This window comes from Hirundo rustica, chromosome 3 (assembly GCF_015227805.2).
Source record: "Hirundo rustica isolate bHirRus1 chromosome 3, bHirRus1.pri.v3, whole genome shotgun sequence".
NCBI lineage: Eukaryota > Metazoa > Chordata > Aves > Passeriformes > Hirundinidae > Hirundo > Hirundo rustica.
The window spans coordinates 18,568,308-18,592,809 of NC_053452.1; the positions used below are offsets into that span (position 1 = coordinate 18,568,308).

The following is a 24,502-nucleotide window of genomic DNA, read 5'->3' on the forward strand; positions in this document are numbered from 1 at the left end:
GTTAGCAAGCAGCCACTGTGCTTTGCTGGTTACCATGATTTAATTTTGTTAACGTAGCCAGAGCAAACCAGAGTGAGTCCTGGCACTGCAGGCACCCAGTAACTCCAGCTCCATATGGATCACACCAGACATGGGATGGATGACTCAACAGCCATTGTGAGACTGCATCTCTCCTGCTGAAGTGCTGTGCCCAGCCTAAAAAGAGCTTGGTACAGGATCAGTCTATTGGCTCTCAACAGCCAGACCGAATGTGGCGAGCAGCGAGCTCGTGCTGACAGGACCAGCTGTGAACGAGCCAGGGGACAGATGGGCCTCTCCACGCTGTTCTCTGCCAATCTCTGGTAGAAGCCCACCTTATTAGCTCATTCCCAATGCAAGAGCCAAGCAGTGTCTGTGAAGGCTCTGGTGTTAGTCTCCAGTCCACAGCCCTGCTACTACCCACAGCACCAGTGGCTTTGAGGGAATGAGTCTGGGTTCACCTGGATCAACACTGAAATATATTTAGCAGCAGTTCTGGACACTTGATGCATTTGACCTGTCAAACAGATTAACCTAAAATGTAAATAGATTGTGAGTATTTATGTAGATCTGTATTTGTATATACATATATATGTATAAAGATATGCAGCCCATATAAATGAATTCGAATGAGAATTCTATGACAAAATTTTAAAACCTTTAAATTATAAAAAACTGAACATTTTTCAATAGGAACCTCATACAAGACAAAGACAGTTTGTGTACTTGTTCCAGCTTAAATTTTACAGCAGAAAGAAAACTGCAAAACTGAATTACAGACCACAATTAGCTGGTCCAGTATTTGCTATCCAGCATTGTGATGAATATAATAGCTACGTTACAATCCTCTTTATGTGCAGCTTTTACCTGGTTTGGTTTTTTTTTTTTTTTTTTCCAGTCAGAGGAACACTGTTCTGATAAGTGCTTGGCCTGATTAGGTTAAACCCAATGTATTTCTACATCTCACTGTACGGTGTTGGTGCATCACGAATGAAGTACAGAAATATACTGGATGTTCACCTGCAGGAATAGCATATAGTTAGAATACAGAACACTGAAACTGCAAATTCTTTTGTTATTATTGTTTTGGTTGGAAAAAACCCCAAAAAACAACAAACCAAAACCACTGAAGCAGTTCCATGAGATTTGACATCCCTGTTTGACTAGTGCCCTGCAGGACAGTCACACATCTTATCTGAAGTCCACTCAGTGCTTGTTTCCAGAATGTATTGTACAGCTCTTCTTTCTGTGTAAAATCATCTTGTTCTGTGCTTCCTCAGTCCAGAATAGTCCTTAAGAAAAGAAATGCTGCTTCCTGGAAGACAGCAGGGACTATAGACATTACAGTTTTAATGGACCCACTAAACCAAGCAGCATTATCCCTGGAGAGGTGAATAGTTGCATAATTTGGCCCACGTTGTTGCAATTATTTTTTGTTTGTTTGTTTGTTTGCTTGGGTTTTGAAAATCATTTGCTGCAATACATTGAGAAAGAGACAAACACAATTAACTCAGCCATTCTCCCATGGTATTCTGCTTCTCTTTGCTGGATCTCTCTTTCATGTACTGTATTTACTGCTTGGGTTCAAAGTTTTTCTCTTTGCTTTTTTTAATCATGCATCCCTTGGTTCACTCGTCCTTGCACCTCCAGCCTTTGTTGTTTTCAGTCTTTAGCGATGATCTTTCAGTTAAGAGCTCACCAGAGTGTAGATCATGCTGAATGTAAAAGAAAGACACAATATGAAAGTATCCCTTTGAAGCATGCAGAGCACTTTGATTTTTATAACCCTTTGCTGTCTGTTCCTCAGGTCTGACTGTAATGGCCTCTGCTTTCCTTTGCATTCTTTCTATCTCTCTAAAGCATCTTAATTATGCTGCATTCAAGATGGATATCAAAAGGCACTCAAGAAATAACAAATTCATTATCGACATCCTACTGCACCACAAGCTGCGTTTGAGCTTTTTAAAGCTCAGTCTGATGGCTGGATTTGAACAGCGGAGAAACAAAACCATTTTGCTTTAGCGTGTTTGATCTTTAAGACTTCCACCAGCAACTCTCGGCAGGGCAGGCAAGGTTTTCCACGGAATTGCATTGTTTTGATTCCTTTGGAAAAAACGCTGTGCACTAGAAGAAATATAAAATGCAGCCACCAGCTGGACTGAATTCATACATATTAAATGCAACTTGGAAAAGTGGAGAAAACAGAGTATATTGCCACAGCTCCATTTTGCTGCAATTCTAGTTCTGCCAATACCCAGGAAAGCATTGAAAAACTGTCTGTAATTTGTAGTATTTTATCTAGCACCGGGCAGTGGATTTTGGATGGTGGCCACGTTTTAGAATGAGGGGCTCAGAGGAAGCTGCACAGCAGTAAAGTCTCAGGAGAAATGCTGCACCACACTACAGAGCTGACTTTGATGGCAACACAAAAATGTGGAGTTAGAAAATGCTTTTCTCCACAAACCTCAATAGCATTTAAAAGGAAAATTGAGAAACAACGACATGCAGCAGTGACTCTTCAAGCCATGGTGAACAGCAGAACAGGTAAGACACCAGTAATCAGAGGAGAAAAACACACTTTTCTTCCACCAGCACACAAACCTGCCTTGCAGAGGGATGACTGCATGCAGGACTGGCTTGAAGAGGCAACTCTAGGCAAATACATCACAGAGGAAGGAGTAGAAGACATCTAAAGCATCACCTTCATTTAAAGGGTGCTAGAGTTTGTTGTCCAGTAGTTCTTATGGTGTGATTATATGGGTGACTAAAAGCACTGGGATCCTGGCAAGGCCTTATCTTAAATGATCCTGACATAGTTTTGCACTGGGCATTTGTGCCTGTGCACTGAGGACAGGTGACAGCTGAAAGGGGCAGGGGGACAATGCCCAATTAGTGTGCATATCTTCATGAATGTTCTTTAATTAGGAGTTTGGATCATGCATGGGCTTTCCCCTGTCATGAAAGGGAGCCTATATACAGGCATGGTGCATCCCATGTTCCCACCCAACCTACCCATTTATTTACCATCTTGAGTATTACTACACCAGAGGTATAGTATTTTTCTTATGATCTTCTTGAATCATAAGGAATTATGTGTTTTTTTATTTGATGTAAAGCCGTTAGCATAACATTCACTATTTCACCCATCCTAAGAGACCACACAGAGAAGCAAAAGTTATTTGATGCTGGAGCCTGGCTCAGGCCTTAAATGTTCTGTTCTGAAGTGCCAGCAGTCAGTGGGAGTGCTCCCCTGAATCAGCATCAGAAGCAACGTTTCATGAGACTAAGGAAATTGTCCAACTGGTTGCAGTCTTTCCTAAATGCAATTTCACAAGCGAAATGAAAAGCAGCTAGTATTCTCTTAGGGAAATGGCCAGACTTACCAGTAGAGATAGTAGAAGAAGGAAAGGAGGTAGAAGGCCAGCTTACACCAGGCCTCTTTTTGGCAGTAACTCAAGGTATCTGCGTTCATCACTGCAGGTGGATCATACGCCAGCTCTGAGCTATCTGCTGGGCAACGAAAATACCTGGAAGAGCAGGAGAAGACACCTGGAATGGCTCTGTAACAATCTGAATTAAGTATGTGCAGATACACACCTGACTACCATCTTCCATGATATAGGAGTAATTCCCCTTTCTTTTTCAAGTCTCTGTTTCCAGATATTGTAAAAATCAGGATGCTCAGCACTCTCTTCTTACAGAACCAAACAATGAACATGGATTTTCTGTGTTCTATTAATTCTTCAGATCAAAACATTTCCCCTTCCTATGGAGTTATTTATGGCTGATCCAGTTAAGCTGATCCATCAACTTAACTGTTGTGAGGGACAGAATATGGTGGTTTGTGATCACAGAGTAGAGGAAGGATTACTGGGCTTTTACTGCACCTACAACTGATTTCAGACGTGATGAAAGGTGACATCCAACCAACCAACCCAACCAACTGGTAGCTAAGTTCCTCCAACTCTGAAAAGGAAAAAAGCCAATATGGAGTAATGTAAGAAGTGGCTGACCAATGTTTTCTACGTGTGGCACTGCTCAAGAATTTATCATCCAAATAATTTTCTTCAGAAAATATTCTTCTTACATAGGAGAAATTTCTAATTATTCTCAGCAATGACTGAATGTTTGTGAAAATCGTGACAAAAGAACTTCTTTGGCAAAGGAGCTTTTGTCTCAGTTAGTCTGCAGTAAAAGTAAAAGCAAAACAAAAAAAAAAGAAGTCCTCAACAAAGTTAATGAACTGCTCTAAGATCAGCAGAAATCAGAGGAAATATTATTATTTCTGCTGCTTTGACAAAGTAAGCAGAAGATTGCTGATTGCTTACAGATGGATAGACAGACAGATAGGAAGATATAAAAACACCAAGCAAGTGACCAGCAGCAAACTTCGAAAGGAGGTGTTCTCAAAATATCTTTGCCTCTCTCCCTTTCAATGTTAGCCACATCCACTTACAATCTCTAATAAGATTGCAAATTCTTTTATGGAGAACCACAGGTGAAATTCTGCTTAATTTTCTTCATGTGGATGAAGATATTACATAGTGTCTTCCCATGGTTCTGTGCAGAACTTTACACAATGAACCCAAACCTGTCTGTGCTTAAAGCAGGAGTAATTATGGAGTACTTATAGAAAAGCATATGAAGAATAATGGAAAAAAAAAAAAATAAAAAGTTCTCTCCAAAGGTTGGTATAGTTGCTTAGAATCTGACCATTTTCCTCTTGGAATTTTTTTTTTTTTAAAGAAACTTTTAAAATGGGTCTTATTGTCACACTAAGGGTTGTTAACCCTTAGACTCTTAGCAAAAGAACAGTATAAAATATTACTTTTATTGCAGCAGAACAATAGGGATAAAAGCACTTGTAGCTTCATTTCATTTAGCTTTCTGAGAACTATACTGGCACTCTAATTTCTGAATAATACACTTTATTATATGACTGCATTACTACCAAGCTTTTGCAGAAAAAAAAGTGTAAAAAAGCTACTGCTTTTTAGTTCCTGGTTGAGATGATGATTTTAACTTCTTTACAGAATTATTCTTCTGCTACCATATGTACCTTTGTAACACAAAGAGACCCTGACAGACAAAAATCATCTGTGCTTTTGCAAACATTGTGGAAATGCAAAACTAGGGAAGTCTCCAGACTGACAACCACAAAAAACTGATGTCTCTTGGTTATTTTCAGAAGCAACAGAAGGGTGATCCTCCTCTAGAATGCAGAGGAAGATGCAGCAGCAGCAGCTGCACTGCCTGCCTGGAAAACAACTGCAGGTCTTTTGTGATCAACTCTGGAAGCCCCTTGGTGAATATAAACACAGTTCAGAGATCCAGAGTGGGAACACTCCCCACTTCTTCATATGGGCAGTGTGAAGGAACAGTTCTTCATCTACTCCAATCTCTGCTCCACCAGTCTCTAAAAGAGAATGAATTCTCTTGCAGAACAGAAATTCCCTACTGTACAGAAAGAAACAACTTACTTTACTCTGGGGGAAAAAAAAAAAAAAAGCTGCCAAAGAAGATGAGACACAAAAATCTGTCAGCCTTCCCAGTCTCTATCTCACAACTACAATGGAAAGGTTTCCTTGTTAGGGCTGAATGAACAGGTCCAAGCTCTTTCAGATATGAGCTGTCTTACAACTCCCCATCTGTGAAGTATTTAGAGCCTCACCAGTTCCACATTCAGTTTCCAGCCTATTTCACTTCCATGTTTTCACTCACTTGCAGTGAGTGCATCCTGACACCCTTCGGAATACTCATCTAAGTAACTGAAAGCCACAGCTGTCTTATCGTATGTTTTCCTCAGCCATCCTAAATCACAAAAATATTTCCTTCTTCTCTGGAAATAAGAGTTTCAGCTGCTTAGAGGCAAGAGCCTCTAGACAAGAGATACTCATCTACACTCCTATCCCTGTCCTTCATTGTTCACACAGTCTGCATGTGTGCTGAGCTGGCAAGAAAGGCTAACAAGCAGTCAGCATATAAAAGAAGGGCTTACCTCCAGAAGTGATAAAAAAGCAAAGGAACATTTAACCCCAGTGTGAGCCACTCCTGAGCACATAAAAACATTATGCAGAAAAGACTGTGGATGGAGTACTCCGGCAGCACCAGCTAAAAAGGAAAGGAACAAAAATAACAGAAGTCAATAAAATAAACTTCGATTTTAGTAACCTAGGTAGTTTTTCCAAGAAAAAATCAACTCTGCAAGTCTTGCAAGTCTCCTGTGAGTCTGTGCCTAGACACACCTCAGCTGGCCAAGAGTGTGGCTTTGAGCAAGGAGCACAAGACCCAGGGCCAGGCTTCTTAAGGTTCTATCCAAGTTTGTACTCCAAGGGCTGGTTGAGAGACATGGGACAAACCACTTACTGTCTTATCTGGTGCCCCAGATTTATGTCTACAGAACATACATTATATTAATGCCTCCCTCACAAAAGCATTTCAAGACTAAACATCAGTAAAAGAGTTTTATTACTGAAGCATTCAAAAAAGAAATAAAGCTATTCCTGAAGTTTTGCTTCTATATTGGAGGAGTGTCATTGGAAAAACAAAGTGCTATCATTTTGATGTGTTATATACACCATGAAGAGATTAAATCCATTACCAAGTCAGTCTTGCAAGCACAAACCCACTAAGATAAGAAACTCACTTCCTAAGAAGTCCATGGCTCCCTACACTACTTGTTTCAGAACCATGACAATTCTTTCTATTAAAAGAGAAAATGAGTGGGCAGCTGGCAGAAGCAGAAATTTATGTGATGTTGATTCAGAGTAGTTATTTCAAAAGACACTTTGCTTTCTTCACTGCTTTCCAATTTTTTAGCTGTCTTTCTTCTCTTGTTTTCTTCCCATGTCTTTTCTTAGCAACCCGTTTATTTTCTTCAAGCCATAGAAAAGACTAATTTCCAGCAGTGCTTATTTCTCAAAGTTAGACAAACTCATACACAACTCATCTGCATCCATTGCTTCATCTTGGAGATACAACAACCAAAACTAAATCACAAAAGGCATTGGGGGGCTTTTTTTGATGACAATTCACTGTCATCTGTCAAATAATTAAAGTAAGCCCTGTTTTTTTAAACAAGGTAAAATTTGCTATACAGTTTCTCTAAATACCCACTCCCATACAGCTGTGCTGCACTGAGTTCCATCATCTTGGCTCTAGGAGTCTTTCCACCTCACATGGAACATACTGTTTTAATTCTTTTCACTTCAGTACTTGAAGAAGTTAACAGATTTGGGCATCTCTGTGACTGTGCCTTCAACTTAAACATTCTCAAGGGCTTATCTTACGTGGATGACAATTCATAATACAATTATATACTTCAGATTCCAGATGGTACTTATTTATCACTGCTGGATCTTTTCTTTTTCAGTTTTAGGATGTGATTTACAACATGACTATAACCTTTCCCCAAAGAATGATTCATCTTCATAACAAATTGCAGACAAGAAAGGTCTTCATGATGTAAGTCTGCCCACCAAACATCACAACACTTAAAAGCATATTACATTAATTTTCCACATATTTGATTTCTGAATCCAACAAAATACACAGACTTAGCAAGACTGCAGCCCTGGTGCCTGATAAGTGGGCTGGCTGGTAATAACAGGGAAGGAAACCCACGGTGAATATTTATGCAGAGCTTGACAAACAAAACAAAAATCTGCAGTCAAACTAGAAAGGAAACAAAGGAAGCAGAGGGCTCTCAGAAGCAGGCTCTATTTCCAGTCACAATTTCTGGTGCAAATGAAACCTATCTATTCTTTTGGTAGAACAGCAAATGGGCCCTTTATGTCTCTTCACCCTTTTCTTGGAGTGGCATTTTCCTGTAGACATAAAGAAAGAAAGGATCATTGCTGATCACTGTTTCTGGAGAGAATTCATGCAAAGAAACAACCAAAGCCCAGCCTGCAAAGCCAGTTACATTCAGCTGATGTACTTTAGAGACTAAATCTAAGAGGAGGTGAGAGACCTGGAAGCATAAAATATAGAAAGGCACTAACTAACAGCAAGGCTCCTGAGGTCAAGTAAATAACTAAAATAAAACGCTGCCTCAGTTCTTGGCTGTAAGAATCATCCAGCAATTTCACACTATACCCTCTGAAAACAACTGAAACTTCAAATCAGCTTTAGCAAACATGGGATTCAGCTCCTGGAGAGAAGAAAGCTGGCTGAGAAACAAGCAGCAGTCAATTCTTGCTGTTCCTGCTGAGGTACTCAACTGAAGAGCAACTTCAGTGGTACAGATAACTGCAATAGCAATTAAACTAACGTCTTTAATTCATTCCTGTGCGAGCATAGGAAGCTGTCAGATGGTAAACATGTTAGGATATAAATAGTACACTTCTATTTTGAACCAGGAACATCCTGATTCAAATAAAGACCTCTGCTTTCTGACACAGCTCAAGATGAAGCTTGTGCTGGTTATGAAACACAGAGAAGTAGAAACTGGCATAGCAGCACAATTCTTAAGGGACACAACTTGGTCACTTTGAGTCCCAAGCTCAAACGGCACTACAAACTTACCACCAGAAATTCAGCTGCCTGATATTTCCCCGTGGAAAACCACAGGAAAGCCTGAAAAGGAAGTCAGCTTCTAGACAAAAAAAAAAAAAAAAAAAAAAAAAAAAGTTCTGCTAATCAGAAATGCCTTTTGCTACCACATAAGCAAGGGGAAAAAAACACTGTAACTTTTTTAGTTTTGCTCTGATGTAACTGTATAGATAAGTAAATGCCCACATCAGGAAACCCTTATTCACAATTCATCATTCACATTTATCATTATCATTACCATCTCACCACAAGAATTCATTTTCATGCAAAGTAGTTCACACACACTGCACATGTGGATTGATCCTTCTCTAATTCCAAGGAAGATAAGGCAGGCTTTGCTGTGGATAGACATCTAGGTCTGACTGAACTAAAGAGCAGGAAAACAAGCACTGAATTTAAGCACAGCAGCTCCTTTCTGTTCACAGGAATACAAAAACCTCTTTAGAGAAGCTCAGTCCTAAATAATGTTATTCTGTTTCCTATTTCCTAAATCTGTTCTGTTGTTCTTATACAAAAGATAAACATGTTCTTTCCTGTCTGTATCTTTCCTCCCTATTCTTTTTATTACAGATGGATACCTCCCTCTCAAATGTAATTTTGATTCTACAGGACACAGTATCATTTTTACATGGAATAACTCTTACAGTTTGTCTCACCGGTGAACAGGGCCCATAATAATATCCCTTCATCAGTGCTATTAAATTCTCACAGTTAGAAAATCAATTGCAACAAGTGAGTCAAACAGTTTTCTCACTGTCAAGCCACTGAAATGTCAAGATCCTTCTTTCCAGCACTCTGCTTAGACCAGTGCTCCTGAGTGCTACACAGTAATAAAAATTCTCATAGAACTGCTCCTCCTTCCCCCAAAACACTCGAGAGTCTACATCAGTCTCCATCTGCGCACGTCAACCTCTGCACCGCAAGCACAGATTTTACACTGTACCCAGAAATTGCCATCCATTACACACTCCACCCTGCCAGAGTTTCTGTAAGAGGCTGAAACGACTTCCCTTCTTAATGCCTGCAGTCTCCTTCTACAGATGGCAGGAAAATCCTAGAGGGAAGAGGGGGTTGAATCTCCTCCATGTAATGTGAAGAGCTCTGGTGATTACCCCAGTGGAAACAAGTTGTTCACCTTAGAAACACACAAGCCCATTTCCATCCACCTGAAAGCAACAAAAAACTGAAAGCATCATGCACGTGTGCAATCACTCCTAGGCCCCAGATCAGGACTGATCTAAGACCATGCTGCTTTATTGCAGTGGTTATTGCTACTGCATCTGCTTGCACTAGAGGATGACTGCAGCTTGCCACTGTGGTGCTCATTTGCTGCTTTTTCCACCACATCCCTCAAAAAAGCTGACAGATTCGGTCCTCATCAGTAGCGGGGAAAGAGGGGGGTGGAGGTTTTCATGACACAGGAGTTATTTCAATAGCACTTTAAAGCCCATCCCTATAGAGCCTGCCAGAGCTAACCTGGGTTACTGGGGAATGTCAGCTGAGTTAGAGACATTGTGAGATCAAAGGGAGATTATTTAATGACTCTGAAATTCCCCTAAACTGAACAGTACAGACCAGAAAAATTAGAAGTGTAGTGCAAGAAAGTGAAAAAAAAAGAAAGCAAAAATACACAAAAAAACCAGTAGTAGCATTTGCTTTAGCCCAGACTGTGTGTGTATGTGGAATTTACATACTCGGAACAAATCATCTGTTTCCTCCTGCTGGTGCACAAACCAAAGAGGAAGGGTCAACTGCATGTTAATTTAAATACACAGACCACACATCTTAATAATTCCAACAGTTTTAAACATACTGTTTGCACTGATCAAACACTAAATTTACTCTTGAAATTCAGGAAGTCTTTCCACTTTCCTACTGTATCTTTCTAATCGACTTTAAATTATTTGGGTTACTTGACTTCTAAAACCTCTTCTGAAAGGCTGCCCTAGAGCTCAATACAATGCTGTCACATTAAATATACTAAGGTTTTCTGTCCAAATATTCATGTCCAATTTACTTCAATTCTCCTGTTAAAATCCACACTTGCTTGTGTCTCTACAGACTGCTCACAAGTTGCTAATTCAGTAGCATCAAATTATTATAACACAAACATGCAACAAAACCATTTCAAGTAATTCAAAACCATGATATGCAAACCTCTAGAAGTAGTTAGCAGTTTGGTAGGTAGATTTGTGCATGTAGTTCAAAAGAAAATGCCTGGGAAATGGATTCCAGATCACCAAAAGGACAATGTGCAGCTGAACCCACTAAGTTCATATATATAGCTTTACATTTAATCTGGGGAAGGGCAGCAGCGCACACATGCAAGACTTAATGTTACAAACCAAATGCAGAGCACAAATAAAATTAAAAAAGGGATAAGATCTGTGTTTTCACCCCTCCACCCAGTGCTTGGGATCACAATGAAACAATGCAGCAAAAAGCCAATGCTTTGTGAAGGTAATTTAATTATTCTAAAGAGCTACTGGAATTTCTTTAAACATTTCATTTAGGTGGATTTGAACATAAGTCACTCTGCAGCAAAATACCAGACAATTAAATGAATAACACAAAGAGCCTAATCACTATTCTCACTCCATATCCATCTGTGACACAGTACCAGATCTAATATTAAAAGACAGGATTTCTGGATGCTCTTTCCATCTCAGCTACTAAACACATTTATATTTAGGCCTATCGTTTCACTTCTCATTGTCTCGTTCTCTCTTCTGCAACGTGGGGATAATTATATTCAATTCTATATATTCCACTGGAGCTAGATTATGACTAGAATATTTAAGCTTTTTCTTAAGACCAGTAATAACTTCAACAGGAGTGACAGACGAGAATCCTGAATACAGGACACTCATCAGGAGTATCTATAAATATTTCAGTATTGCAGAGCCCATGGGAGGTCATAGCAGCCAACAGGTGACAAGGTTATGAAACGGATTTAAAAAAAGGCTGAAAGGTCTGCGGGGCACCGGCACAGTTCAGGAAGTGCCCCATCCTTGGAAGGCACGTCATTAGGGCAGATGTGCTGTGATCTTACAAGTGTATCTCCTCTGCAGACTGTTCTTTTCCACTCAGCAGGGATCAGGAGACATCTTTATGACCTTCCTTTTTCTAATGCTAGTTCCAAGCCAGTAGCAGAGGCTGGGTTAGCAACCCCGGAGTGAGAACTCCTCTAATTTCCACAGCACCGGCAGAAAACAGGGTAATAAACCCCTTCTTGCCCTGCCTCAGCTTCGTATTTCGGGCACAGCCAGCCGGGACACCCCGCAGCTGGGCTGTTCCAAGAGCTCCTGCCGCCTTTGTCCGCTCACCCAAAAGCGGGGAGAACGGCAATCAGCGCTGCAGCTGCTGGGTAGCAGCTACAAAAGCGGCGCCCCAGCTCACAGGCAGGGCAGGAATGCAGAAACCTCAGGGATAATCAAAATGAAGTTCAGCCATCTGCATGGCTCAGGAAGGGCCCTCAGGCCTTCTCCTGCGGGTCTGACAAAACTGACACTTCCATAAATGCTGAAAAGTAAGCGTTCACTAAAGGGCTGTTTCCGTATGGGGTGTGTAAAGACTGCCGGTCTGAGGAAGCAGATTTGGTGCAGCGCAGACACGGCAAAGACATTTCCCTCCCTGGCACTACAACAGCTTTACAGAAAACATCAGCAATGAGATGCAAGGTAGGACATTTAACTCACAGCAGAAAAAAATTGCAGCCATAAACAGATACGGTGTAAAATCATTGCGCTCCACATTTGGGAATTATATTGCTTTTTGTAATTGCATAGTAGCTTCATAGGGTGTGATCCCAACTTAAACCCATGCTGAACATTCTGCCAAACGTAACAGTGACCTTTGGTTTAACTTCCATCCTTTTATTAAAATGCAAATTCTTACTTTATTGCGTACTGAATTAGAGCAAATATAGGCCATTAGCAAGTCAAATTCTGCCAATATTTCGACACAGCTCTGAGGAACAGATGTGTAAATCGCATCACCCCAAGTGGATGAGAAGAACACTGCTCTCAGGAGCACAGTACAGACAGCGTTACTCATCTACATTTTTGCTGCATCTTCAGCTTATTCCACTGTTACTTGTGATGCTCTCCCACTGTAAGGACCTATGTTTACAAATCCTCCAGAACACGACTGGGAGAAGCTGAATTGTAGAGCAAGAGGTCATGAGTTACAGAGTGACACTTCATTTGGCACTTTGATTATTGACTAAACACTTAGAGATGAGATTAGCAGCAAAATATAGTCAGTTAAGCTGAAATAGTTTTATACACAAATATTTTCGTGAGTAATAACACTATGAATATCTGCCTTCAAAGGATATTCCAGTTTTCATCAGGCATCACTCTGGCAAATCCAACTTCTCCCCCCAGAGTAGAAGAGGGATAAGAACCAAACTGTGGCTGAGGCACAAGTTTGAACTCTTCACTTTTGCAATAGTTTTTATAACTTCTCCCCTTACAAGCTCCCCCTGCTATGAGCACCTGGCAGACACAGCAGGATCTATCTTCTCATTATCCCTAGGTAAGCACACAGACATCCTTAGGCAATTATTGCTAAAAATAACAATTGTTATGCTCTAACTTTTCAAAAGTGCTGAATTCAGGAACTTCTAAAATTGACTAAAAATAGTGTTGGCACAATTCACTTAATCAATGGGTGTCAGTAGTGAATGAATTGCCTGCTAGAAATACTACACTTCCTCTCAGTTCTTTAGTCCTATTTTAAGGACTTTCTTTCCAGATATGATATTGTATCCAAAGAAAGGACAAAAGGGACTATATTCAGTATTTTTACTGAATTGCTGCAATACTAATACTTTTTTAGTAAATATGAATTTACTCTCTTTAAAATAAAACAGAAAGTGTGAAGAAGAGATGCACCACCTCTAGTCAAGCAACTATTATGAGATAATTGGCATACAAAGTATAGATACTGCCTGCTCTATGATCCCAGTTCTATTATCAGTTCTGCAAAATAGCTTCTGTGCCAAGTTCCTGATGAAATTCAAACCATGTGGGTGCCCAAAAGGCTAACTGAATAGGGAATGCCCAATTTTATCCCATTCCACACACCATAGATAACAAATCTAACAAAAAAGTAGGCAGAAAATTCTTAAGAGAGGGAAAGAGAGAAGCTTTTAGATGATCTGTACTGAATTTCCTGTCAGAGTATAGAACTGAAAAAGGCAGCTCTGTAACAGAGGTACTGAAAGCCCAAGTTTTGTCTGTACTGGAAATCTCTTACAAGATTCAGGGAAAAATCATTATGTCCTTCTTCCTTCTGGTGCAAACAAAACCTCTACCAAGTGTGAATCACTGTGAATATATTAACTCCCTCCTCATTTAGACAAGCTGCAGAAAACAATTAAACCAACACAGGGCTAGTGAAAGTGTGTCATATTTCAGTTACAAATATTTTACTTCCTTTTCTTGTCTCTCCACTTCCGTCATCATTCTCTTTTCTTTCCTTTGTACAACCTAAGGACAGCCCCACCGCTTACATGAATATGATTTAGAATTTATCTCCTTCCTCTTTTGACTATCGAGAGATGCTGTGTGAAAGTTGTCTAAAAAGAACTCCACCAAAGTCATGATTTTCATAAATTTATAATTGTGTACTAATACATTTTTAGCTGACTTCAAATATTATCCCTGAAGTGTAAAAATACTCTCTCCTAATGTAAAAATATCTCGTCAGAGCCACTCTGAAGGCCAGAACAAAATTGGCTTTATCATGCAATAAAAGCTTAGCAGTACCTTTCAAATAAGGATGGAGTACTGAAATACAGACCAATTTTGGGTTTCTCACACATGCTCAGAGCCTAATGTATTTTAAAAAGTTTTGGGGCACGTCAAACAAAAGAGAACTTCAATGAATTTAGTTTTATGAAGCATGATGCAATCACAGCCCAAATCCTAATTGACACAGTATGTACAGCATGGCAAGATTTCGTCCTACAAAATCTGCAGGTACAATTAATGCCTTGGAAACAGTAATATCCTTTATTCCAGTGGCTGTATGCAAACTCTGGAATTTCTTCTGAGGCATTTTGGAAGCTAATTTTGTGTGTGTGTGTATAGCAGAGGGGTTAGCTCAGGCTCGGTGTGATGCTGACAGTGATCTAGCTCATCTTATTGCCTATGTTGATTTCTATTTCTGTAGAGCAAACATCCCAAGCCTCTAAGCATACAACGCTAGATAATTTCCCTCCCAGCAATCATCAACGTGACCACAGTAGTTTGAGTCTGACTCCAAACTGGGCTGGATTTGAACAGCTGCTGTAGAGATTCAAGACCCCTTGCAATTACTGACACAGCAAAACATCAGACCCCTCAAAAACAGCTAACAAATTTTTACCTTTGGTTAAAAATAAAAGATTCAAGCTTTGCCTGCTAACAAGGAAACTAAGTAGGTCTCCAAAAATAAGATTTCTATCATCAGAACAACTGTGCAACCTTTCCTTTCCTGTTGTGTATGTCTTGTGAGTGTAAACAAAAGTTCTTCATATTAATTGCCATGTGGTTTCTGTAGCATCTCGCACAACAAGGTTTTATTCTTTGCCTGAGACCAAAAGCACTGCTGTAACACAAACACCAACACAATCATTATGGAAAAGGAGAGCCAAGTCTTGCTGAAAGTCATCTCTGGCTGATGCACAACACAACCTTAAAAAGATCAAAGTATCCACCTAAGAGAACAGAATGCAAAATTCAAAAAGTGGCAAAATGTAAGACAGCAGAACATCCACCTAAAGACAATAAAAGCAGAATTGCTCCTGTATTGTATTTTCTTCCAAAAAAGCAAATGAAACAGCCTAAAACTACCCTTTTGACTTAGGACAGTTTTAAAACGCGAAGTTTTCATCTGATAAGGTTAATTCAGAATATCACTGTAGTCCCAATAATAGATCATATGTTTAAACCTCTAAAAAAAGGATTAATGAACACCTGTTTCAGATTCACATTGCTTATCAGGCCAGTTAATAGCAAGTTCAGATCTTGACACAACTATCTAATGTGAACCAATCAAAAGGATTCAACTCTGTTCAGAACCAGCGAAATTGCAGTGCAAAGACTGGGGAGGGAAAAAAAAAAAAAAAAAATTTGAGAAGATAAAAATAATCTTAAAAATACATAGGATTCACTTAAATAGTTTTATACACAGCCTGGGTATAATCTTCTGTATTGCCCTGAGTCACTGGGAGACATTGAATAACAACCTGGGTATCCAGGTGTTTTTTCTACACAAAGAATTTCATATTCACTCTTCAGGAGCTATCCACATCGCCTCTTGATTGGGGTTTATGCTCCCAGTCACGCTGTGGGAAGGGTCTCCTGACAGTTTTCCTACTGCTCAGAAGATTACTCTAAGCTCAGCAGTTTCATCACACGGATGAGGTGTGAAAAGAAAGAGCATTAGATACATCAAGAAACATGAAATGTAGTGAGAAGCCAGTACCAAAGATGAACTCTGGCCAGTAACGAGAGCGCACAAAGTTCAGGTGCTCCATCATTGTAACAATCACCATTAACAGGAAAAATGTCACACGCTGCCATTTTTTGTTCCCTTTTGTGATCTTTCTTTGAGCAGTAGTTAATCAGAACTCTGGAAGCATCAGACTCTTTCACCTGCAAGGCAGAACATCACTGCCATTTCCACAGCCCAAAAATGCTTTATGATTAGACTGAATATTCTGTTTTCCTCTTAGATAACACAAGCACCTAAGCTTCAAAGACTAAATGTCCACTACCAGCTAAGAGGAAACCTGGAATATATTAACCCTGCAGACTTATCCCTCTAAGTGTAGCTATGCTGCAACATTTTCTTTTTCTGTTAAGCCCAGCTTAATGAGGAATTAAAACATTTTTATTAAGGCTGAAAAAAATGTATAGCACTACCACGGTAAAACCATTGCTGCTATTTTCCCAGTTTCACAACAAACTAATTGTCTTGCAGCTGTAGTTTCCACCTAGGAGAGTTCTCAGCCTCGGGGAGGAAGCGTGATTCCCTCTTACAATATGGATAGTTATACACCTCTTTCAAAATTCCTAGTGATTATGCATCACATTTGCTAAACTTGCTTATATAACCTCACATTAAGCATTTTAATGAGCCATGCTAAAGGCTTACAGAAGTGCTCTGCTAATGACTATCAGCCTGCAGACTGGGTAAAAGAATGTCACACATCCATAAATCTCTAAATGCAGGATGAAGCAACCAGCAGACAGACCCAAAACCACACTCTTAAAATCCATCACATTATCTCAGGCTTGCCAGTGACTACGAGGCAGAACAGCAGAGAGAGTGATCCTTACAATAACCAGCAAATTTATCAAGAAGAAAAGAATATGATCAGTCAGCTGAAACAAGCTATTGGGACATCTGACACCCCTCAAAGGAGAGTGGAGCCATTGGAAGGTGAAGGTCTGGAGCCTATCAAGGTCCCAGTAAAAAATTATTTGATATGGCAATTAGGGCATATTGATCAGTCTCCTTCAGCGAGAATATGGGAGAAAAAAAAGTCAGCAGGGTAAACAAGGAAAGATAGGGCTTTTTGACAAGGTTGATTTCACATAATATTTACATACATATAAAGAAAAAGAACCTCCATACTCAAGTAATCCTCTTCTACTCTTAAGGAAAAGCCTAAAAGCTAACTTGTTCCCTGTTAGCTGATCCAATGAGCTCAGTAATGTTTCACTGAACATATTGTGGGGTTTTGTCTGCACTTTGAAAGCCTGCATTCAGTGCTGACAAACAGGCATGACACAGACACAGGACCAAGTCTTATCTTCATCCTCAGAACACTCTGTCCACAGCAGAACCTGTGGTGTTAACCCAAAACCCTTCAAGCTCCTGTTTGCTCATGTCTCTGGATTACTGTTACTTGCACACATGTGAGTAATTTTAACTTTTTTTACAGAATATATAAATATCGAAATGTACCAAAACAAAACTGTACAGACACTCTGTGTCTGGAATTCTATATTACACTCACTAGATTTTACATTTTATTTACACTATCTCAGTCTGAATGGAATGGCTTCTACAATCGCTCTTTTAGGTAATATCAATTTTGGTTATTTACCAAAATCTGCAAATACTGTAAAACATAAGTATCACGGGTATTAGGGCATATACAATGAAATATAAATTTAAAATAGACTTCCATTTTACTTTTGCCAAGTGGTAAAATCCAGAACTGAACCCTGTAAACCCCAGAACTACCGAACACAGAATAAATTTCCACCATTAGTACAGCAGATCCAGCTCCGCTGGAAACCACAGTGACAGTGGTACAAGAGCAGACCAAGCACTGGCACTGCCCAATCACCTAACCAAAACATTAAAACTTGCTTCAAAAATTATCAGGTGAAGAGATTTTTATGTTTGCTTTGCTTTGTTTTGGACACCCCAGCTCCTGATTCACTATCTACTATACTCCTGCTGGTACTGGAGTGCTGAACTGGCTGAGTTTGGTTATTCAAATACAGTCCCTGCAGGGGTTTTTGTCTGCCTATTTGTTTGTATTTTTCAAGACAGTTCAAGTTCATCTGGAACATCTTTGAGATTAATGTCACCTTGCCTGTGGCTAGAATTCTTGCTGAATTTAAATTTACCCTCTTCCTATCATCCCTTCAGAAGTTGTTAAAAAAAAAAAAAATCAAGGAAAAAGGACTGAGCTCTGGTAAAGTATTTACTCACACTTGTAATTTTTTTAGGAATTTAGAAATCACTCTTATTTTAGCTTAATGGGCTTAAAAAAAGGAAATTGCTGATAATTGGGGAAAGGTTACCTAAATTGTTGAGCAGTGTCTGGAGTGAGCAAACTGAAATCTGAAATGTATTCACTGAGCAAGAAGTTCAATCAACTCTCCTCCTTAGTAAGGATTTATTGAATTGATTCAAAAATTATGATGCATAACCTAATCAAAATTTAATTTAAATTTCCTCCAAGGTGAAGTAATAATATTACAGTGCTTGATTAATGACTTTGACTGTATTTTAATCTAGGAAATTCCTAATTGTCCTTACTGTTAACGTAAGTATCAATTAGGAATTTAAAAAATAAGGAATCGATCGGTTAGACAGATTTCTTGAAATACAACCGAAATTACAATTAAATAATATTGCTGTCATCAGTAACTGAATATGTTTTACAACCCCACCAAAATATTTGACCGTAAAAATCATGGTAGGCCTGACAGGCACATCCTGCCTATTGCACCCCTCTGCAGGGCTGACAAGCCCAAGAAGCCTGAGCTGCTCTGTACTGCTCTGCTCACACTCACCGCCAGTTTGTGTTCTCTGGACAGCTTACAGTGAGCCATGGAATCACATCCTTAGGGAAACAAAGGCAATTTATAGCAAAAATGCCTCCACAGCATGCGCTCACACTGGTGTGTCCTGTGTGAATCACTCGACGCTCGTGTGGCAGCCGATGTCGGCACGACGGGATATTCAACAGCTTGCAGCACAAATCGATCCTAGAAAGTGCCACACCACTGAATGAAATGAGGCATCTGTAGCCCGAGAGCACCTGACATGGTGATGAGTTCAAAAAATAAGCCTTCTTCTCCTCTTCTTCAGGACAGAGAGATCTGTCTGTGGCTACCACCCAACATTCATATCTTCTTTATGCTAAATCAATCATTCTTCAGTAACCAGAAAATCTGGGATCATCTAATCCTACAGCACCATAGAAACAAGGACCCATGTGTTCCTGCATGCCAGCATCATATATATCTATTTCACACAAACCCTGCTTGTTTTAATGATATAGAAACATTTTCCCCAAACCAAACATCAGAAAATGCCTGGCTGCAGAACAGTTGCATCCTCCATTCTATTTTGGAAAATGTAAATAAGTTAGATAAGTTATATAATGTCTGGTGAAATATCACACACCTGGTCACAGCTTCTCAATAAACTTCTCCAAATATTTTGGACATAAACCCAAAAACACATCCTTAAAAGAGTCTTTGCTCACTGGGATCAGACTTCTATGACATACCTAACAATTCTACAATTCCCAAGAACCCCTTCTAAAACCAGTGTATAATGAAATTGAATATATTTTTATAGCCCACCTATAACCTCGTTAAAACAAGAAGTTTATATCAGCTCTTAAGCATTAAGTTCTATTGTCATAAATAGGAAGACACTGCTGTTTTCAAAGCCCTATAAAAGAACTTCCTGACTTCAAAACAGGTATGCTGTTGTTTCATAGAAACAGAAACAGACCCTAAAGCCACACAATATTGAAGGATATATTTAGCACCTGCTGGAAGAATCCTAACAGCTATTTTCCTGTATCAATATAGCTGGCACTCAATTCTTTACTGTTTTTCCTCAATTTTCCTCTATGCTACATAAAACACTAAAGCTATTTTTAGTGGTTGTCAGATTTGAAGGCTACAAATCTCTGTAGTTATTGCACCCTCCTCCTCCTGCATATAGTCTCTCAATTAAAACAAATGTGTCCCCAAAGAACTTCGAGGAAGAGGCTGAATTAACAAAGCATTTAAGTGAACCAGAAGCAAGCCAATCCCTTATGAATACAGAGCCTGCAATTAGCCAAAACGCTCCATTTTGCCATTCACAACGAGGCCGAGGCGCAATAAAAATTAAACATTGATGCAGGCAATGCATTCCCATGGGGCTCACATATATGAAACCATTACCACTCAACAGTTGCTTTATGTCCAAGAAACTGGGACACAGCTTGAGACTGGCTGGCTGCCTATTTGATAAAGTGGAAAGCTCTTGGTGATAAGTATTTTCCCTCATTTCTGCATCCCAAGTGGTATAAACAGGCTCAGGAAGTCCTTAAACGTGGCTCCTAGCAGTCTCGTGCTCACAGTGGTGCCAAAGAGACACGACTCAGGCTCTGGCTGAGCCCATAGGTACTGCGTGGAGTCACAGTTATGCCTTTGGATCAGCCCAAAGTGAAAATCCTCAGCACTGGCTTTCTAAAAACCTCTGAGGATGATGCCGCAGGGTGATGTTTCTTAAAACCCTGTCTGAATTTAAGTCTTAGCTTGATTAGGGTGCATTCAGCAGTCCACACTGCAGTGATGACCTTTTCAAGGAAAAATGCAGGATGTAAGTGGCTTTGTTACCACTCTGTAGAACACAGTGTATAGAAACCTGAACGCAGAATAAAATAGTTTGGAGCAATGATTATTTTTACTTCAGTCGCAGACAGTCAGGAAAAACAAAGATTACTTATGAAAATCCTATTTGAAGCCACAAATAAGTAACCCACAATCTATCAGCTCCTTTGAATCTCTCCGAAGCTGAGGCACTCAGCATCTCACCTGTGTCAAGCTGAAATACATACTGCTACCAACTTTTTTATTCCATCAACCAGAAACCTTGAACATTAGATATGTAACTAATAAAAATGTTCAGCATGTCAAGGAGTAAGCCACCGTTCAAAAAAACAGGTATTTTAAAAGCCTGTACGACAACAATAACAGTAGTTTTATAGGACTATAAAAGAACCTTCAGCTGCAACTGTAAAAGGACTCATCACCTTGGAAAAGCTTGTTCCAAAATAAATGGGCTGATGTTCTGAAGTTCAATTTTTATCCAGACACCCTCTATTATGTCAACCTTTTATAATTTGTCTTGCTCCGTCCTTACAAGGTCATCCTGACTTTCACTTCTCAGTTGAATCCAGCTTTCCATCAACAGAGTATGAGGATCAAAGAGCAAATACATGCACACTGCCACTGGATGGCTTTAATTCTCATAAACTTCACAAACCCTTGGCTGGTTCACGCTCACCTTTCGCAGGAGGAAGCAAATCCGCTCAATATTCCTCAGCCGCTCCCTCTGTCGAGAGAAAGAGGGGGAGAGGCAGGAGATTAGCTGGTGTTACAAATTATGACAATATATTACAATTACAAAGGGTCAATGTTTTAATTAATGGCTGCAGTGAAGCAACACATGTTATTAATCTGAATCGACAGCATTCACTTCTTACCTACTGCTTGCAAACCCAACAATTTTCCCATTTCTACATCCCAATAAGTTATTTCTCATTTGTTATGGGGTGGAACAATATCAGCTGGGCATTCAAGTCTATGTTAGCCTTCAGTCAGAGGCTGAAACTCTTTTTTAAGTCATCATTTGTGGCTCTGTCCAATTGTGCCAATTGATACCACAGAGACTTGGTCCTGCATTTTCAGGCACCCATCCTCCGGCTTCAAGATAAACCTGAGTGGGAAAAATCACAATGAATTTTCCATGGCAGCTCTTCCTCTGTCACTAAGGTGGTGCCTGAACATGTGATACTACAGTTTAACACATTAGTGAAAAATATCAGAAATGGCCTAGAAATGCCACTCTAAACAACAGATGCGTTCATAAATACTGAGAATCACTGTAATTAAGTACTGTGACTCAAAAGATGTTCTAAACTCAACTCAGAGAAAGAAGACAAATCAAAGACAGGCTTTCTTTTCAATGGCTCATAATGAAAAGCTCACCAGCAAAACCAAATTTCACTGCATAACCCCATGACTGGAGTTACTGTGAAAGATTCTACTGTTAGTTACACTGCAGAAGTCAGAGTGGGTTTGCTGTCCTCAGAAGACTATGTGATATTTTCTTTTATGGCAAAAATATTCCAAACAATTAAATTTTTAAAACAAGTAATGTACTATAATGATGTGAGAAGCCAACTCTCCCTAAGCTTTTTGCTTTTCAAATGCTTTAAAACTCAAGCTTGTAGCAAATTTAATTCTAGTCTCCAAATAAATGTCTTTTTTGCTTTCCTGTCCCCAAGTTTAAGCCATTAAAAAAAAAAAAAGTATAATTTTGGAAAGGCAATGGGGCAGTGGCAGCTTGATAGGCACCAGAAAAATAGTGTGCCTCCTTTTGGAGTCTCTGAGCTAAATGAGAGTCAGAAATTTTAGACTCTCAGTTGCAAACATGAGAATGGATGCGTGCGGATGTGCCTGTGAAGCTGCAGAAAGCGCCCTTGCCTTTCGAAGTGCAGAGGGAAAGACAGATGCCAGCTGCAGCTGGCCTTGGAGAAGTAGGAAGTCTGTCTCTGAACTTAAGGTAATAAGAGAGCAAATCAGGAAATTTGAATTACATTTTCAGTAATGACACTGTTTTTGCCTCTGATTTCTCTTTAATTCAGTCTTCTCTTGTTGAAAAGGCTCTGCCCTCTGTCATGAAAACGTTGTGGAGAACATGTGGGTAAACTTCAGACACTCTTACAGCACAACAGGGAAAACTACACCACCAAATAAATGGAATATAGGCACAAGCAACGGTGCAGAGGGAAGAAAGAAAATACACTTGACAAAAGATACAGGAAATCCCTGCTAAAAATCTTCCTTTTATGACAATATAAAAGGCATTGACATGTATACTGTGCAGAAAAAGGCAATCTGAGATTATTGCTTGAATTAATGCAGAAGGTTTCATGGAAGTCAAGTATGTGAACCAACCACAAAATACTCTGCCTTGCTTTACTTTATGATTCACTTTTTAATTCCTCGACTAATATGACTGAAAAGGGACTTGCTAACTCTTTTTTTATCATGGAGATCGATTCCATTGCCATTTTAAAATAAGAAGATATTATCTCCATAGATCACCTCGAGTTATAGGAAGTGAAAAATTTACTGAAATTTGGTACATATAAATTCAGTGTGCAGTTCTCAGATAGGAAGTAAAAATATATAAAGTGGATTGGAAATCAGATTACTTCCAGTAAATTCAAAACCAGATTACATCCCCTGACATCCTCTATAGAATTTCTTCATATAATTTCTTTCTTTTATGTGTTAGCGAACAGTAAAAAAAAAAAATAAAATAAAAATCTAGGATTATAAAGTTTATGCTTAAAATCATCAGTGGTCTAAGCAGTACAAGTCCTCAGCTGAGTTATGAAAGAAGGTTGAATGGCAAAGTACTAGCTAGTGAATCTGGTTATCAACTGTAGGCAATTGAATAACTTGATACTCTGTGGAGATCAAATTCAGCACCTGTCATAATCATTGTCATTGCCAGTGAGGTGATGGGGAGCCAAGTGCTGCTCTCAGTTCTGGTGGTACAAACTGTCAAGTGTAGCTGTAGTCAGCTAAATCACCCTAGATTATAGCTTTAATTATCAGAGGAACTTGGATATGCTTAAATCTAGGCTACATTTCTGGTTCATTAGTTAAAACTGAGTTTACATTCCCAGGTATTTAATGCTCTCCTATAGCAGATGCAGCAGAAAATTATATTTACTCCTAAAGCATAAGAGAATCCAGAGCCCTGCCATGGGACTGAGAGGTCCAGACAAGCACCTCTTTAAAAATTCTTTCAAGTTTTCGGCTCATTGATACAGACAGTATGGGAGAAGGTTGTCACCCTATGCTTGAACACAGAGAAAGCAAAGTATTTCAGAAAGGAAAACTTTTGCCACAGAATGAAAAGGTAAAAAAGAAAGCATTAGCATCACATGACATTCTTCAGCTTTTGAATTTCCAAATTACTTTCTTGCCTCCTTCAGCAAAGAGGAAAGCCTTTAACAGAAAAATCACCATCTGGCTTCCTAAGACTGGCCCAATTAATCAATTTTCCAAACCACAGGTGACTTCACAAGAGACTCCCAATTCATTTCCGCAGCCATCCTTCGCTGCCAGCTGGGTGCTCCCCGTTTCTGGAGCAGCCATGGCTGCGCAGGCCCTGGCTGTACTCACTGCGTGCGCCGGGTTGCACTGGTCGATGGGGCTCTTGAAGTCCGTCCGAAGTTCATCGAAGGCAATTATCTGAAAAACAATTTTTTCAAGTCCTGTAATGAATGCCCCTTCAAACACTTTTTTTCCTTAAGGGTCTAATTAGATGCATTGCCTGCCTTCCCCACTTTCCAGGGAAAATGTGGAAAAGTAGCTTCGCCAGCACA

General features: G+C 39.6%; 1 protein-coding gene across 1 annotated transcript in view; it reads right to left on the bottom strand.

Annotated features, from left to right (window-relative positions):
- Positions 1 to 744: 744 nt before the first annotated feature.
- The window catches only part of CNIH3 (cornichon family AMPA receptor auxiliary protein 3), a 44,102-nt gene continuing 20,344 nt past the window's right edge, over positions 745 to 24,502 (bottom strand). Inside the window, exons 2-6 of the mRNA XM_040060220.2 lie at positions 24,300 to 24,368; positions 21,382 to 21,429; positions 6,017 to 6,129; positions 3,402 to 3,545; positions 745 to 1,733 (exon numbers count right to left, since the gene is read on the bottom strand). Of these exons, the coding sequence (XP_039916154.1) occupies positions 1,706 to 1,733; positions 3,402 to 3,545; positions 6,017 to 6,129; positions 21,382 to 21,429; positions 24,300 to 24,368 (402 nt within the window). The 3' untranslated portion in view covers positions 745 to 1,705. The remainder of the gene's footprint in view (positions 1,734 to 3,401; positions 3,546 to 6,016; positions 6,130 to 21,381; positions 21,430 to 24,299; positions 24,369 to 24,502) is intronic.